The sequence below is a fragment of the Marmota monax genome, unplaced genomic scaffold, assembly GCF_021218885.2.
Source record: "Marmota monax isolate L192 unplaced genomic scaffold, Marmota_monax_Labrador192_F-V1.1 WCK01_AAM20220418_F8-fsc00040, whole genome shotgun sequence".
NCBI lineage: Eukaryota > Metazoa > Chordata > Mammalia > Rodentia > Sciuridae > Marmota > Marmota monax.
The window spans coordinates 6181757-6199390 of NW_026692782.1; the positions used below are offsets into that span (position 1 = coordinate 6181757).

Genomic DNA, 17634 nt, shown 5'->3' on the forward strand with positions numbered 1-17634 from the left:
ATCATTTCTGAGATTCTCTGGTGCCATTCCCAAAATCTGAATTACTTAGTTCTTGCAATAGGTATGTACTCAAGGTCAGATAACTCTGCCTAGGATGGGGAAGAAAGGTAATCCTGTTTCTCCTGAGATTAGGGAAGAGCAGGGAGAGATGAAGAGAAAGAAACATGTCTGTTTTAAAAATAAGTTGCAGTGGGGAAGGGAGGGGACTTGGGGGTATGATATGAAAAGCCAGCCTCTACCTCAGAGCAAAGCCTGTCCAAGGAAGGGTGCCTGACCTTTGTCCTTGGAAAGACCCACAGAGCACTCCCAGGCCCATACCCACCCTGCTGAGTTGTTTATCTACAAATAACAGGAGAGATCTGCTGCCCAGGTGTCCCTGACTCAGTCAGGCTAGGTGGGGACCCATAGCAACCCCTTAGCAGCCACCAATCAGCATGAGACAGGGAAATACCTGGGATGCCAGATGACCCTCCCAGTAGTTTATGGGGGTTGATAACTTGTTGGGAAATATGTAGTTCAGCACGCACTCCCGTCATGGCTTAAACCAATCAGTTCAAATGAATCACCCCTACCCAACTTGTTCCCGCCAGTGAATGTGCTAATCATGTTTTAGAGTAGTTTTATGATTTTCCCGCGGTGTGTGATGATTTGCTAAGAGTTGTTATGATGTATGTGAAGTCCCTGCCTTCCCCAAAGAGTGAATAAAACTGCTGCAAACCCTGGGCTCCGGGCCTCAGGGTCACCAGTTGCTGTGTGTGCGTGGAGGACCGAGCTAGCTCACAATAAACACCTCTTTGCTGCTTACATCGATCTTAGTCTCTGGTGGTCTTTTGGGGGATCCCGAATTCGAGGATAACAGATAAACAGTAGAATGAGATGGACACCATTGCCCCAAGTACATGTATGAAGGTACAAATGGTGTGACTGTACTTTGCGTACAAGAGACATGAAAAATTGTGTAAGTTGCAAAGCAGGAAGTATTTATTTTTAAAAGCTCAGTCCTTGTCCTCAATACCAATCCAATAACAAAGGCACGGTTTTGGGAAAAAGGTTTATTGCTTCGCTAGCAAAGGAAAAACATAAGGTGCTGTCCCAAAAGCTGTGATCTGCCCATCAGCAGGAACAGGGGGCTTTTAAAAGAGGTGACTCAAAGGCTACATTCCATGTGTACTCTGTTGGAGTTGTAATTCACTTGTCCATTGGGAGATAGTCATTTCTGAGATCTTCTGGAATCATCACCAAAGTCTGGATTACTTCATTCCTGTGGTGGGTGTGTACCCAAGGACAGATAGCTCTGCCTAGAATGGAGGGGGGGGAGGTAATCCTGTTACCCCTGAGATTAAGGAGGAACAGGGAGAGAGGAAGAGAAAGAAACATGTCCATTTTTAAAAATAAGTTGCTGTGGCAGAGCAGAGAGGGCTAAATTCAAAGCATAAAGTGGACCACTGTTACATGAGGACATTACAAGGCTTTTTAGGAACTATACAAAAACCAATTATAACAAAAGGTGTTCTCTTGTCACTCAGGAAACTACAAGGGTTTTCAGAGCTCTGTGCCAAGGATGAAGGCCCACTACACTTTCTCAGTTCATATTCTGTGTGTTTCTCCTTCTCAGGAAACACGATGCTCCTCCTCATACTGTGCATGCAGCATTCTTTCCCTGAGCCCAGCAGGTTGTACCTTGACCTCATTCTGGCCATCCTGGCCCTGGAACTGCTCTGCTCCCTGACCTGTCTGCTCATTTATGCAGGTGAGAATCGCCATTTTTCCATTTTGTAAGACCTTTACTTAACTGTTTTTTCCTCCTAGTTTGACGCGTAGACCATTGTTTTAGCGACAAGGAAGTTTTCCTGTGTAGCTGAGAACCTTTTTGCATCTGTATGGTCCACTGCTGGTCACATCCAGGCTCCTCTCCTCTCAAACCAATAGGGAAAAGGTACACCTGCAGCCCCCAGTGAGGCACTTTTCCAAGTTTGTGTCTTCAATAAGTTTTTGTCAACTAAAGTGAAGCCTTTTCATTTGAAAACAAGAAAAAAGCCTGATAAACTTTTTGCTTCCACTAAAGTCAACCAAAGTATAACTCTGATATTTAAAAATAAAAGCAACCGTCTGGTGTGATGGTGTGTGCCTGTAATCTCGCGGCGCGGAGGCTGAGGCAGTGTTAACTGAAAGCCCGGTCCTTGTCCCCATGCCAATCCAATAACAAGGACACAGTTTTGAGAAAAAGGAAAAAGAAGTTTTCTTGCTTTGCTAGCAAAGTAGAAACACCGGGACTCCTGTTCCAGAGCCTGATTCTGCCCATCAGCAGGAGCAAGGTTTTTATAGAGACAGTCAAAGGCTACATATCACATGTTCTCTGAGTTTGTAATTCACATGTCTGTTTGGAAGATAGTCATTTCAATGCCACTTGGTGGCATTGAGCTAATGGTGGTTTTGTTACTATGAATGTATCCATTTGAAAGAAATCATTTCTCTGGTGCCATTCCCCAAGTCTGAATTACTTAATTCCTGTGATGGGTGTGTGCTCAAGGACAGATAACTCTGCCTAGAATGAGGAAGAAAGGAATCCTGTTTTCTCCTGAGATTAGGGAGGGGGAAGGGATTAAAGGGCTAGGAATGTGGCTCAGTGGTTAAGTGCTGGGTTCAGTCCCTGGTATCCAAACATAAAATAAAAGTAATACAAGATAATTAAATATATGAGGAAATTATAGATGCAAAACTGCATTTACCTCTAACTTGTTTTGGGGTAAGCCATTTAGGAACCCATTTTCTGAGTTTAAAAATGTCTTTCGCTCTCTAAAAACCCTCAGAGGTAAAATTGAATAAACTTTAGATACGTTAAAATGTTTTTATATACTATTTTTAATTTATTTTATTTTTTCATTTATTTAGCAGTACTAGGGATTGAATCCAGTAGCACACTCTCACTGAGCTACATTCCCAACCTTTTTTGTTTGAGAAAGGGTCTTGCTAAATCGCCCAGTCTGGCCTCTAAATTGCAACCACCCCCTGCCTCAATCTCCCAAATCATTGGGTTTAGGATTACAAGCATGTGCCAATGCACTGGGCTACAAGGACACTTTAACAACGAATTCAGGGCTGGAGAAATCTAGATTTCAGTTCTGCTTCAGGCTGTGCAGTCTGTCCATAATAGCAGCTAACTTGGTGGCATTGAGCTAATGGTGGTTTTGTTACTATGAATGTATCCATTTGAAAGAAATCATTTCTCTGGTTGTCAAGCAGTCATCTGGGCCTTCTCTCAAGTTTCATTTTACTGATTTTGTGTGTGTGTCCTTGAGGCCAACAGGAGGAGGTTTATAATACCAAGAGTGATTAGTCTGTAAATGAGTGAGTTGCTGCAGGGTTCAAGGCCAGAGACCTGACTCCGGGGATCCAGCAAATTGGGTCCCTCCATTCTCCCAGAAAACCAGAGAGAAAAGGAAATGGTGAAAAGCATGAAAAAAACTTTAATCAGTGTAGTTACTCTAGGAAGAAAATGGGACCTGCGTCCTTAGCCTTGTCTCAGACGAGGAGTTGACAATGACTTTGAGGTGCAGTCTGTCGGAAATAGCAGCTAACTTGGTGGCATTGAGTTAATGGGAAATGAAGCCTATGGGTTTGCATGGCTGGAGGCTTCTAAAGCAAGTGACCTTGGGCAGGTGTGGTCAGTCCAGTTTTATCTCTGGATGGGTCTGGCTAGGCCCTGTTTGTATAGGAAGTTTATTGAGCTGAGGGAGCAGGATGTACACACCTGTAATCCCATTGACTGGGGAGGCTGAGACAAGATAGTTAGGAATTTGAGGCCAGTCTTAGAAATTTAGTGAAACCCTGTCTCAAAAAATAAAAGGACTGGGGATATAGCTCAGTGGTGAGGTGCCCCTGGATTCAATCCCCAGTACCAAAGAATAAAAGAAAAAAGAAAGATATTTATTAATCAGATGTGACTCAAAGCAAAGGAGGCTGATGCAAAATGGAGGCAGAGGTGCGATGTTTCTAATCCTGCTTTAGCCATCCATCATATGTCTGCAGGCAAAAGCAAGGAGTCTGTCTTTGTTAAATGTTACGGATAAACTGTACACTGATTTTAAATGTATTTATTTATTTATTTTTTTAAAGTTCCCCAAGAATTTTCCTAGCCAATTGCATTTCACTTTTTTTTTTGAGAGAGAGAATTTTTTAATATTTATTTTTTTAGTTTTCGGCGGACATAACATTTTTATTTGTATGTGGTGCTGAGGATCGAACCCAGCGCCACGCACGTGCCAGGCAAGCACGCTACCGCATGAGCCACATCCCCAGCCCTTAAATGTATTTAGTGGTTAGCAGTTATTCGGGTTGAGTATAGGATTATACTTGCACTTCACTGGTAAAACAAGGTGTGTATTGGCTGGGCACAGTGGCACATGCCTGTAATCCTAGCGATTCAGGAGGCTTAGGCAGGAGCATCACAAGTTTTAAGGCCAGTCTCATCGATTTAGCAAGACCCTGTCTCAAAAAAGAAAGGGGATTGGGATGAGAGATGATAACTAGAGATGTAGCTCAGAGGTAGAATACCCTGGGTTCAGTTCCCCAATACTGCAAAGAAAGGGAGGAAAAAAAAGAAAAAAAAGCATGCATACCACCCAGTTAACTTTATAGAATAGAATGAGACTTTCATTTTCAGAACATTATTAGTGGCTCAGTACATCAATAAAATGATGCACGTGTCATAAGTAACATTTAATTATCCTTTCGATTGAGATCAGTTTCATTCTGTGATATATCGTGTCTCTTTAGTGTTGTAATGAGAGTTAGGTTTGAGCATAGGAGTTCATGAGCATTTTAATGAGTTTATTTTTATAGTGTGGAGGATGTATAAATAAATAATAAATAAATAAATAAATACATTTCCGGGTAGGCAAATGCTCACCATGGAGCCATACCCCCAGCCCCATAGGCTTACTTTTTATGTTATAGTGAATTTAAAGGCACACTATAGGTTCTCACAGGAGAGAATTTAGGGAGTAGCTGCTAGAGACACTTGCTGCTGAATGTGGCATGTCACAGAATATTTGAGGTTGGTTCTCTTATAAAGGCGTCTTTCTTGTTTCTTTATACTAAAAGGGTTTTTTTTTTTTTTTTTTTAAGAGAGAGCTCTGTTGTGGTGATGTTAGTAGAAGCCCTTTAGGACATTGATTGATTGAGGTACTAATTCTGCTCTAAACTTGACTAATTTATTTGTATTGTAGGTAGTTAATCTCCAGAAACTAAAAAGGGACTCTTCTCATTGAGCATTAATTTGACTTACTGCCTCTATAGGGAAAAACTAGGAAAATAGAGTTTAAAGCATTTTTTGCAATAATAAATTAGATTAACTCTCCATTCATTCAAACATAAGCAAGAAGAATCCATTCAAGCCACAGTTCTGATCCTTCAAGCAGCCCTGAAGTAAGAGTTCCAATACAGGATCAAAGAACATGTGAACAGTGTGCCAGCTCACCTGTCCTTTTATTCTGATGTTCTGACATACATGCTTTCTCTGGCTCATGACAGGAAAAATGACTAGAAGATTCATATTCTGTGTGGTTTGCCTTGGTGTTTTATCTAACCTGTGATCTGAAAATGCCTGAATGCATCCAATTCAATTGCTTTTCTTTTTTAAAATATTATTTAAAAAATTTATTTGGTGGTGGTACTGGGAATTGAACCCAGGGCCTTGCACATGCTGAGCAATTGTTCTACCAATGAGCTACATCCCTAGTCTTTTTCTTTCAATATATTTTGAGACAAGGTCTTACTGAGTTGCTGAGGCTGATCTCGAATTTGTAATCTTCCTGCCTCAGTCTCCTAAGTCTCTGGTATTATAGATGTGGGCCACCACACTGAGCAAAATGAATATTTGTATGCCATCAGACTATGGGTACAGGTTTTATTTCCCATTCTAAACTTCTCCTTTAAAACTATGTAAGTGTTATCCCCTGGTCCCCAGTTCAAGAAACTTCTGTGTCTAAAAGATGAATGTGTTCCAGTTTTCTTTATTTATTTAGAAATTATGTGGAAGAAACCATTTTAGAGAGACATGAATATAAACAACTGGTGTCAGACACACCAGCAGCCCTCATCTGTTGGATCTTCCGGGGACCCTGGACAGTTGATCACGCCTCCTTGCAGTGTGTTCATTTGCTGAGACTCACTTTCCCGGAGGTTTTCTGACTGCCCTTCTGTACTTTTCTCCTTTGCTGAATGTTCTCCAGACCTGTCATAGGTGGGGCCTCTGTCTTCTCCAGCTTGGCAGGTGCAGCACTTCATGTTCTGTGCCCAGTTCCACTTAAGTCAAAGCATTCTTCATTTCTGATTTCCTTGGCCACTTAATAAAATTGAGGGGCTTCTATATATTTCCATTCTTTGTACCTTTGACTAGGTACTGCTCACTTCCTTACTGGTCCTTTCTGGAAACTGTCTGCACATCTCATCTTCTCATGTTAATAATTCACTTGAACTTCTTCAACTTAGTTCTCAGCTGAGAATGTACTTCAGGATCAGATGTGGAGTCTGGCAATTCCTCAAAGGAAGGATTAAACATTGATTACCCTGTGGCTCAGCACTTAACTCCTAGGTATATATCCAAGAGAACTGGAATTGTGTGTCCACACAAACACACATACGTGAATATTCAACGCAACATTATTCGTAATGGCCAAAAAGTGGACACAGCCCAAATGTTTTCGGGGTAAACTGATGAACAGTTGAACAGAATGTGTATACTGCAATGTGGATAAACCTTGAAAACTTCCCCAGTAAAAGAAGCCAATTATTTTTAAAACTACCTAATTACGTGATTCTGTGTCTGTGAAATGCCCAGAGAAGGACATTCGAAGAGACTCTTTTCTAAAGTAGTCCTGATGCTGTAAAGTAGTGTAAAGACTGTATCAGGACTCCTAGTTTAGAAGCCTGGCTGAACTTTACTCATTTGTATAAATAGGAGTAAAATAGCCACTTCACCAGGTGATTATCTGAACAAAATGAGGTCCTGGTGTAAAACACTTAAACTGTATCTCATGCATTGAGTACACCATAAACGTCTGTTGTTATTATCAGTGCCAGTAATAATCTTCTCTCTCCAGTGCTAGTATCAGATTGGTAGAATTTGAAATGTTTGAGAACATTAATGAATAAACCAGCTAAAAAACAGCCAATTCATGTAATTTGAATAAATGAAAATAGGAACTTTTGACTAATAATGACTTTATTCTTTTAGTGAAAATTAGAAAATTTAATAGAGCCAAACCACAGCCTGATGTACTTGAAGAAGAAAAAATCTATGCTTACCACAGCAATATTACCTCGGAAACCGGATTAAGGTAAGGTTTAGGTGAGAAATTAAAACTTAAAGAATTAAAAGTTGCTTTCCCTAGAAACCATTTGAGGCTTGATTAGGCATTTATACCATTTTAATTATGTTTAATTTGTTTTCAGTTGTGGTCAAACCAAGTCTAAATTAACATGTAGATTTACCAAATATGTGTGATGTAAAAGTGAGGTTAGCCATGTATCAACCTCTCAGAGGTCTTTTCTTTTCCATTATTTTTTATTTGAAAAAAATATTTTTTTCTTTTGAGATAGGGTTTGGCTGAATTATCTAGGCAGATCTTGAACTTGTGATCCTCTTGGCTCCGCCTCCTGAGTAGCTGGGATTACAAGTGTGTGACACCATGCCTGGTCCACTTGAAGTTTGTTTTTTGTAACCCAGGGGTACTTATCCATTGAGTACATCCCAGTTTTTTTGTTTTGTTTTGTTTTGTTTTTGGTACTGGAGATTGAACTCTGGGGCACTCAACCACTGAACCACATCTCTACCCTATTTTGTTTTATTTAGAGACAGGGTCTCACTGAGTTGCTCAGTGCCTCACTGTTGCTGAGGCTGGCTTTGAACTTTTGTGATCCTCCTGCCTCAGCCTCTGGAGCCACGGGGATTATAGGCATGCGCCATCATGCTCAACTTCCACTCAAAGCTTTTGATACTGTGGGTTACTCCTTCTTTAACTGAAAAACATTTTTATGGGTGTTTTTTGGTAGACTTCTCTAATACTACAAGGTGAGGATTCATTTACAATAAATAGATGATATTGATAAATACACGTAACTCCTTTATATCTTGATTTTTATTATTATTATTATTATTTTTTTGCAGGACTATTTCAAGCCTAGAAGAAATTGTTGAAAAGCAAGGAGACATAATAGTGTACTTGAAGCGACACAATGCCCTGTTGAGTAAGCGGCTGTTGGCACTCACTTGCTCAGACCTAGCCTCTCAGCCAAGTAGGACATGAGAGGCTCACAGGCGTGATCATGGCTGAAGAGTTCAGAGCAACCTCAGACTGAAGGACGGCCTGTCCTGCTGCCCTAGGGAACCACAGCCCTTGCTGAAAAACATTGTGTAGTGTGTTGGAAACTTGAACTTGGTTCTCACCTGTGTGGCTGTTTAGTAGATGGGGCTTATGGATCATTTGAAAGGTACTTTGTAGAAGTACTTTGCTAACTTGAGAAGAATGTCTGTTTTGTACATTTTTAAATAATTGAACTTCTTGGTTTTTCCTAGGATCGAAGGTACAGTTCAATTATCCCATGGCCAACAGTTTTTCTACTTGATATTAGATCCCTCTAATAGCTGGGGATGTAGCTCAGCAGTAGGGCATGTGTTTAGCATGCACAAGCCCCTGGTTCAATCCACAGCAACACCCCCACTGCTCCCCCCCCAAAAGCCCTGTGATAATATGGCTATTTGTAAAGTAAAACTGACATAATTTATTTTAAACAGGGGTTTTAAATAAGTTCTTTCTTTTGTGGAGTGGGAAAGTACTGGGGATTAAACTTGGGTACTTTACCAATAGGCTATGTCCCCAGTCTTATTTTATTTTAAATTTTGAGACAGGGTGTTATGAAGTTGCTGAGGCTGGCCTTAAACTTGTAATCCTCCTGCCTTAGCCTCCTAAGGCACTGGTATTACAGGTGTGCACCACCACACCCCACAAGTTCTTCCAACTCTTAAGCTAATGAAAGGAGTCATTATTTCTTATGGTTAATGTTTTTTCTCTGCAGACCCTTATTGTGTATTTTATATGCTCATGTGATATTGAATAACAATACTCTTTTTTCACATACTCTTTTTTCATCCCCCCAGGCAAGCTCTCTACCACTGAGCTGCACCCCCAGCCCCCATGCAGCTTTTATAGAGAATTTCTTCACTGTAGGACCAAGGCCTCACTGGGTGATCAACAATACAAATTCTACATTGTTCTGTTCTTCTGAAACAAGATAGGAAAATTACCTGGACCAGTGTGAGCCCAACCAGCAATACCTGTTACCTTGGTAGTACCTTCCATTGGCAAAAGCTGAAAAATTTAAAGGATTTATGTCTTTCACTTTATTTTTGCTCTTCTTCAAGAAGTTGCCGTGTATTTCTGTACTAATTATCCTTTCATTGGGTCATTAATTTCAGTATAGAAATGGAACCTTCTATGATTTTAAATCTGTATAAATAGAAAAAAAGCACTTTATTTAGACTTGGATTATATGTAAAAATTGTGATGGGAATAAAATGTCATATCAGTTTCTATACAGATACTAAACATACCTAGTTCTTGATATAAAAAGTATTTTTGTGAGTAAATGGAATTATTTCTCCATTCTTCCTAGCGCACCCCTTTAATTTATCAATTTGCTCGCAGTACCTCTACATGCTGCCTTCGATTTTTTTTGTTGTTGTTGAAGGCTCAGTATGGGGGGAGGAGATATTTGTGATTATGCAGTGATTATGTGTAGTCAGTAGATGAATACTGTGACTTGACAGCTATCCATAGCTTTATAGGAATGTTTTGGATGACCAGATAGACGAGGAATGTATTCATTGGATCTGTTACATATGGAGAGCAGATACCTGTTTCCTTTAGATACAGCCATTGCTGGGGCATCTAAAATTTTTCTAAGATAAATATGATTATGTGTCACCTGCAGGTAAATACAGTTGAATCCTCAAAATAGTGACATTCACAAACTGAAGCCAAATTGTATTTTAAAATTTAGATTCTAAATTCCCAGCCCGGTGTGATGGCCCACGCCTGTAATCCTAGCAGCTCAGGATGCTGAAGCAGAAGGATTGTGAATTCAAAGCTAGCCTCAGCAACTTCGAGTCCTGAGCAACTCAATGAGACCCTGTTTCTAAATAAAATATAAAAAGGGCTGGGGATGTAGCTCAATGGTTAAGCACCCCTGGGTCCAATACCAAAAAAAAAAATTAAATTTTAAGTTTCCTCCCTTTCCTTTCTTTTTAATAGGTGTCTCAAAGCTATTGCTTTCTCTGGAAAATTGTTTCTACATTTTGGAAGAGCCTATAACCGTTGCATCCAGTTGTTTTCCTTAAAACACCAGTGGTTTTGAGCCAGGCTTGGTGACACACACCCATAATCCCAGAGATTCAGACACCTGAGGCAGGAGGATCACAAGATAAAGGCCAGACAACTTAGTGAGACCCTTTCTCAAAATAAATAAAAAGGACTGGGTATGTAGCTCAGTGGTAAAGCACCCCAGGTTCCATCCTTAGTATGGGGGGAGGGGGGCAATGGTGTACCCCACTGAACACATTCTCAGCCTTTTTTATTTATTATTTTGGGGCAGGGTCTCATTGTCACCCAGGCAAGGCTTGAGCTTGTTACCTTCTATCTCGATCTCCTAAATTGCTGGGATTACAGGTGCATGTCACTATGCCTAGCTCCCATCAGTAATTTTAAAGATATAATATTTATTTTAAAATGCAGTTTGGATATATTCAGTTTCTGAGATGTACTTGATGAACATGGGTTTACAGGGAAAGGTATGATAAAGTTGGGATGTTCGGGTCTGATATGATATCTGTATAATCACTAACACTTTTCTAAACTCAGTAAGGAACATTTCAAACAGTAAACGAAAGTAAGTCTCAGTAATAGCAGAATGGGAAAATGGACAAAACAATATAAATGTTAGGGATTCTATTCATCGGACTAGTTTTGTGCTAGCATTGTGGATACAAAAAATTAAAACCTGGCTTGCAGTTTACATTCTAAAGAAGGTAATGATTTCTAGGCTCTTCTAAATGCAATAATTGCAGAAGCCCTGGATATAGGTGCACAGCTGGGTACAGTGGCACAGGCCTGTAATCCCAGCTACCGGGCAGGCTGAGGCAGGAGAATCACAAGTTGGAGGCCAGTTTCAGCGACTTCTTGATACCTTGTCTCAAAACAGGCTGGGGAATGAAGCTCAGTGGTAGAACACTCCTAAATTCAGTGTCTGGTACTGAAGAAAAGATAACTATAGGAACACCGAGTCAGAGGATACACTTGGGTGGTAGGTTTTAGGAATTCCTGGCAAACTAATAGTAAAGAAGCAAAGCAGATAGCTACAAAATACCACAAGCACATTGTATAGAAGGCGTTGTATAGAACTTGAAACCGAGGGTCTTCAGATCTTGGAGGCCTTGACCATATGCTGAGGAGCTTGCACTTATTATATTGATAATAGGATCCACTGAAAGATTTCAATCAAGGAAACGATGTCACTTTTAGGGGGATCTGATTGTAGTTTGAAATGGAGGAAAGAGGGTAGCAAAAAGATATAGCCCTGAACAAGGGCAGGTATAAGAACATTTAATTGTGATTATATATGTGTATATGTAAATATAAAGATGTACATGTGTGATCCAAATGACAATAGCATCATGACATAAAGTTAAAAGCTTGTTATTTTTTAATGGAGACATTGAAAAATATAAAGAAAAGCAATGATTCGAAATTCTACCAAGTATTTATACCTATTTGGACTGCTGTTTTTTTCCTACCCTAATCAATTGTGGCTGTTGTCATTCTGTAATCCCTGCCCATTGGATGGAATATTGTTTCAAATTGCATTTCTTCAAACAGTAATGAAACTGATGATTTTTGCCAGATTCTTTGGCCTTTTATAAATCTTCTATGATGTGTATTAAAGTCTTCTGCTTAATATTCTCCCAGAATAATGATTATTATATAATCATTATTTATATATAATTATATATGATTATTGTATAATAATTATTGTCATATTATTATCCTGGGCGATAATATAATGTTATAATTATTGTTTTGGCAGCCCTAAAGATTGAACCCTGGGCCTTATGTATGCTAGGTAAGCACTGTAAAACCACTGAGGTACATCCCCAGTCCTTCCTTATTTTGTTCTGAGACAGGCCCTTGTTAAGTTGCCCTGGCTGGCCTTGAACTTGAGATCCTCCTGCCTCAGCCTTCTGAGTGCTAGAACTATAGGTGGGTATATGTTTGTTGAAAATGTGTTCTAATTTGTTGGAATTCTATTGCTTTTTGCTCTTCAGATACTGAAGCCTAATTTATTCTTCCCCCAGCACTGGTGATAAAGTTCACACAAAAGACTTCCTAAAGCCACATGGGATGTGATGTCATGTGGGGGGCCACCACAGACTCTTTTTCTTCTTTCAAACACTTAAACCAAAATCTTTACTGAGCTGGGCACTCACCTATAATCCCATCAATGGGGAAGCTGAATCAGGGGGGCGGTTTACAAGCTCAAGGCCAATCTGCAGCTTGGTGAGACTGTCTTAAAACTGTATGTATATGTGTGTGTGTATACACACACACACACACACACACACACATATATATATATATATATATATTTTTTTTTTTTTTTTTTTTTTTAAAGCCTGGGGAGGTGAACTCAGGAGGCTTGGATCCTGGAGGAGGAGGAGATCCCCTTACCCATAACTGCTGCAAATGCTGGTCCACCAAGTTCTGGAAATGCAGATGACCAGTACCATGATCTGCCTTCTGATGCCCCTGTGGTGCATTTATGAAGGGAGCCTCAGCCTTACAACAGATATATCTTGGGGATTCAGGTCCTCCTTGGGCCTCCATTCCCTATGGCATAGAACAACTCATGAAAATTCACACCTTACCTAGAAAACATGATCCCACCAGCCCAGATAGGTCTCTCTTCCCAGAATGCCTTGACTGAGGGGGTGTGGCTGGCATTGATCTTCTTGGTACCTTCTGACCCAGTCATGGCTCCTGACAGAAAGTCTGTTACCCAAATCCAGACCAGTGGACAGATAGTTCCAAACACCTTTCATGGATGGGATCCAACCTACCCAGAGCTGAGCTCCAGGATTTGTACTTTTATGTAAGATAAGCTACCTTTTTTTTTTTTAAAGGGGTGTGTGTGCTGGGGATGGATAGTGGTAAAGCATCCCTAAATTCAATCCCCAGTACCCTCCCAATAAATAAAAAGTCTTGTCTGAATCAATGCTTTTGTCTTTTTCCCCCAGTTTCCCCTAAGGCAAGCTGTCTCAACTGTAGCATCTACTGGCATTTGGGTTGGATCTTTCTTTGTTTGGGGAGCCTGTCCTGTACATTGTAGAATGTTTGACAGCATCCTAGTGAAGAGGATTCCCGTAGAATGCCCCTAGTTGTCTCAGCCTGGAAAATATCTCCATTAACCCTTAGTAACTTAATGTCTGTTCCATGTTCAGTGTTAACATTTAGCTGAGAGCCAACAGTGCAGAGTGTTCTAGGTGCTGGTAAAACCAGGGTCATTGAGACAGAAAACATTCCTGTCTGGAATCTGCACTTTACTGGTGGAGAGTGGATGGAGGAAGAATGGAAGTGAAGACAATAGACAACCAACTTTTGGTTTTGGTAGGTTCAAACTACTTGGAGCACTCATGTTGAGAACTATGCCTTGGAGTAATTCAGAAGATCAACTGGCAAAGGAAATGAATTGCCTGTCCTCCTTCCCCAGGAGTTACAGGAAAGGTCTTTTTTTTTTTTTTCAGTTGTTGATGGACTTTTATTTTTATTTATTTGTATGTGGTGCTGAGAATCGAAGCAAGCATGCTATCGCTCAGCCCCAGCCCAAAAGGGCTATCCTTTTAACAGGGCTATCTAGTGGAGATATTTTCATGATCTCACAGTCTGGTCAGAGATGCTTTTATAAATCATTAAGACAAAACTCTGATCTTGTAAGTTCTTGAAATAGTGTGTGTGATCCTGGGGAATCAAACCCAGGTCCTTGCCCAGCCAGCACTAAGCACTGTACCACTGAGCTACACATTAGGCTCCAGATGTGGAATTTTTTTTCCCCCCCAGTGAACCCAAGGGCACTTTACCATTGAGGATACATCCACATCCCTTTTTATTTTTTATTTCAAGGCAAGGTCTTGCTAAGTTGGTGAGGCCGGCTTCAAATCTTTAACCCTCCTGCCACGGCCTCTGCAATTGCTGAGGTTGTAGGTTTGCACCACCACGCCTGGCTGGATGGAGTTTTTTAATGTTTTTATCTGATTCTAATCACTTTCCTGGCCAAACACCAACCTACAAATATTTGTTTTAACACAGCAGCCAAATCTTTTGGTGTGGGGGTAACTGCTGAGCTACATCTGTTTTTTGTTTTTTTTTTTAACTTTGAGGTGGGGTCTCATGAAATTGCTAAGAGCCTCGCTAAATTGCTGAAAATGGCCTCCTGCCTCAACCTTCCAAGTTGCTAGGATAACAAGCAGGTGCCTCCATACCCAGCCCTAGATTCTTTTAACCATACATTGTCATGCTAAGAGTCTTTCTCAGTAAAAACCAAAGTCCCAACAGTGACAGGGCCCTGGGAAGTCTGCTCTACCTCATACCCCCACTCCCTTTTCTGCTTCACCCTCTGCTTTCTCAGCTTTTGTTACTTTGTGGATTGCCATGCACATTCACAGATCAGGACTTTTGCACTTGTTGCCTGGACCTGAAATGGCCAACTGTCATGTATCTTTTATCTCTTTCAAATCTTTGTTCCAATACCATCTTGTTAAGGAGCTCATCTCTGATCACAACGTCCATGCCCACATGGACCCCTTCCCTCTCCCTTGCTTGTTTTCTATTTACTTACCACCTACCATACTGTGTAAGGTACTTTGTCCCCTGACTACAGGGTAAGCTCCATTTGGGGCTCATGACTGTCTCCCTCAAACCTACAACAGTGTCTGGCACAAAATAAGCACTCAATTATCTGCTTAATGTTACTAACCTCAGTGGGGTTTTGTTATCTATAAGATAATCCACCCGAGGACTTTCTGTTTATGAAGTCCTAAATTGAGGGATCACTTTTAAGGTCATTTTTAGAAGTGCAAATTTATGACACAAAATAGCCAGCACAGTGGTGCCCGCCTGTAATCCCAGCATCCTCCCAGCGTCCTCGGTAGCCTGAGTGAGACAACAGGGTCCCAATTTTTAGGCCTGAAAACCTTATCTAGATCCTATCTCAAAATGAAGAAAAAAGTGGGGATGCGGGTGTTGCTGGGATGGGTGTTGCTGGGACATAGCTCAGGAGTAGAGCACCCCTGTGTTCAATTTCCAATACCACAAAAATAAATGAATAAAATACCAAGAGAGGGCTGGACGCGGTGCTCAGGAAGCCTAGGCATTAGGATTTCGAGTTCCAAGCCAGCCTCAGCAAAAGCAGGGCACTAAGCAACTCGGTGAGACCCTGTCTTGAAGTAAAATACAAAATAGGGCTGGGGATGTGGCTCAGTGGTCCTCAGAGTGTCCCTGAGTTTAATTCCTAGTATCCCCCTTCCCCACCAAAAAAGAAAAAAAAAAGTAACATAAAGCCAGATAAGGTAGCACATACCTGTTCCGGCTACTTGAGAAGCTGAGGCAGGAAGATTACAAGTTCAAGCCCATCTGGAGCAATTTAGCAAAACCCTGTCTCACAAAACAACACTGAACTCAGTGGAATAGTGCTTGTCTAGCAAGCACAAGACCCCAGGTTTGATCCCTGGCACTGAAAAAAGGTAGAAATGACTTTTCCTAGAAAAAGGATGACAATTTTATGATCACTGTTATTTACTGTTATCTTAAAGTGCCTATCAACTCAACTTATCAATGAAGGTGCAAGATAAATATCATACGCATGGATGGCAATATACCTGGAAAATTTCTAAAGAATTAACTGAAGCAGTCAGGCCTGGTGCCGCACAACTGTAATCCCAGAGGCTCAAGAGGCTGAGGCAGGAGGATAGTGAGTTCAAAGCCAACCTCAGAAACTTAGGGAGGTACTAAGTAACTGAGTGAGATCCTGTCTAAATAAAATATAAAAGGGGGGATGTGGCTCAGTGTTTAAGCATCCCTGGGTTCAATCCCGCCACACACACAAAAAAAGTTAACTGAAGCTCTCCTTCCCTATGGCCATGTTCTGAGCTGCTTTCCTTCACCACACTCTTCTGCTATGATGTTCTGCCTCACCTTGAGACCAGAGCAATGAAGCTGACCGTGTCTGGACTGAGACCTGTAAAACCAAAGTTTTAGCTTCACGTTATTGGGAATGGCAATCTGTAAAAGGAATCATAATTGCATTAGCATCTTGTCACAAAGGAGTTGGGAAGTACAGATGAAGAATAAAGAAAGACTTCCAAGAAGAAAAATGCAGACCTTGCAGAAAGATGAGCTGTTATGAAAATAGACTTTGTCCCCCAAAATGCCCCACACTCTTATCATTTGGTAAAGAAGGAAAGAAGTGCACAAGAGGACGGTGACTACAGAGGAAGCCAGGGGTCATCTGGGTTAGCAAAAAGCATAGGATTAAGATCAGTAGCACCTGTTGCTGTGTCCTGCTGGTCGCCCAAAGGACCCAGCCATAGACAAGAAAAGGGAGAATCCTGTGAGAAGGCAGCTGACACAGCCAAGGACTACCAGGGGATTGGAGACCCACAGGATCTGAGACTGGACCAGGCAGCAGGGCATTGTGGGAACCTAGAGAATAGATGCAGCCCTCAAGGCCCTCAAGAGCCAGTGGAACTTGAGAGCATCATGTGAAGTGAAATAAGCCTGACTCCAAAGTAAAGGATCATGGGAAAGGGGATTGGGGATCTCATAAAAGTAGAAGGGAAACCAGTGGAGTAAAGGAAGCAGAGGAGGGAGGTGGAAAGGAAAAGGGTGTCAAGGAATGAAGTTGACCGATTATGTTATGTATGAACGGATGTATATGAATGTTACAATTCCTCTTTATTTTAACATTTTATACATACATGGAGTATAACTTCCCATTTTTGTGGTTGTACATGATGTGGAGTTACACTGGCCCTGTCCGTATTCATATGAACATAGGAAAGGGTTGTCTGATTCATTCTCCTGTGTTTCCCATTCCCACCCCCCCTCCCTTCCCCCCACTCCCCCTCCCTTCCCCCCACTCCCCCTCCCTTCCCCCCACTCCCCCTTGTCCAAACAGGTGAACATCTCCCACCCCATTGTGATTCAGCATCTGCATATCAGAGAGAACATTCCACCTTCGGTTCTGAGTTGGTCACAATGATTTCTACTATTACATATAATTATGTAGCTTAGTGATTAAGCATCCCTGGTTCAATCCCTGGTACTGAACTACAGCATAATGACCAACAACCTTCTTACATACCAGCAAGAACTAAAGGTTTCTTTTCCTTAACATTAAATTTAACTGATACATAAAAGCAGGGTACAAAAAAATTCAATCTCTAGCAAGTAAAAAACCCCCAGAATTTTGTTAAAATGGTTCAGCCTATGGGCGGGGGGGGAGCTTTTTCATTCACAATTTTTTCCC

At 41.1% G+C, this 17634-nt stretch overlaps 1 protein-coding gene across 1 annotated transcript in view; it reads left to right on the forward strand.

Annotated features, from left to right (window-relative positions):
• The window catches only part of Tmem192 (transmembrane protein 192), a 32796-nt gene extending 20779 nt beyond the window's left edge, over positions 1–12017 (forward strand). The window contains exons 4-6 of the mRNA XM_046447820.2: positions 1616–1750; positions 7238–7340; positions 8171–12017. Of these exons, the coding sequence (XP_046303776.1) occupies positions 1616–1750; positions 7238–7340; positions 8171–8309 (377 nt within the window). The 3' untranslated portion in view covers positions 8310–12017. The remainder of the gene's footprint in view (positions 1–1615; positions 1751–7237; positions 7341–8170) is intronic.
• Positions 12018–17634: the final 5617 nt, after the last annotated feature.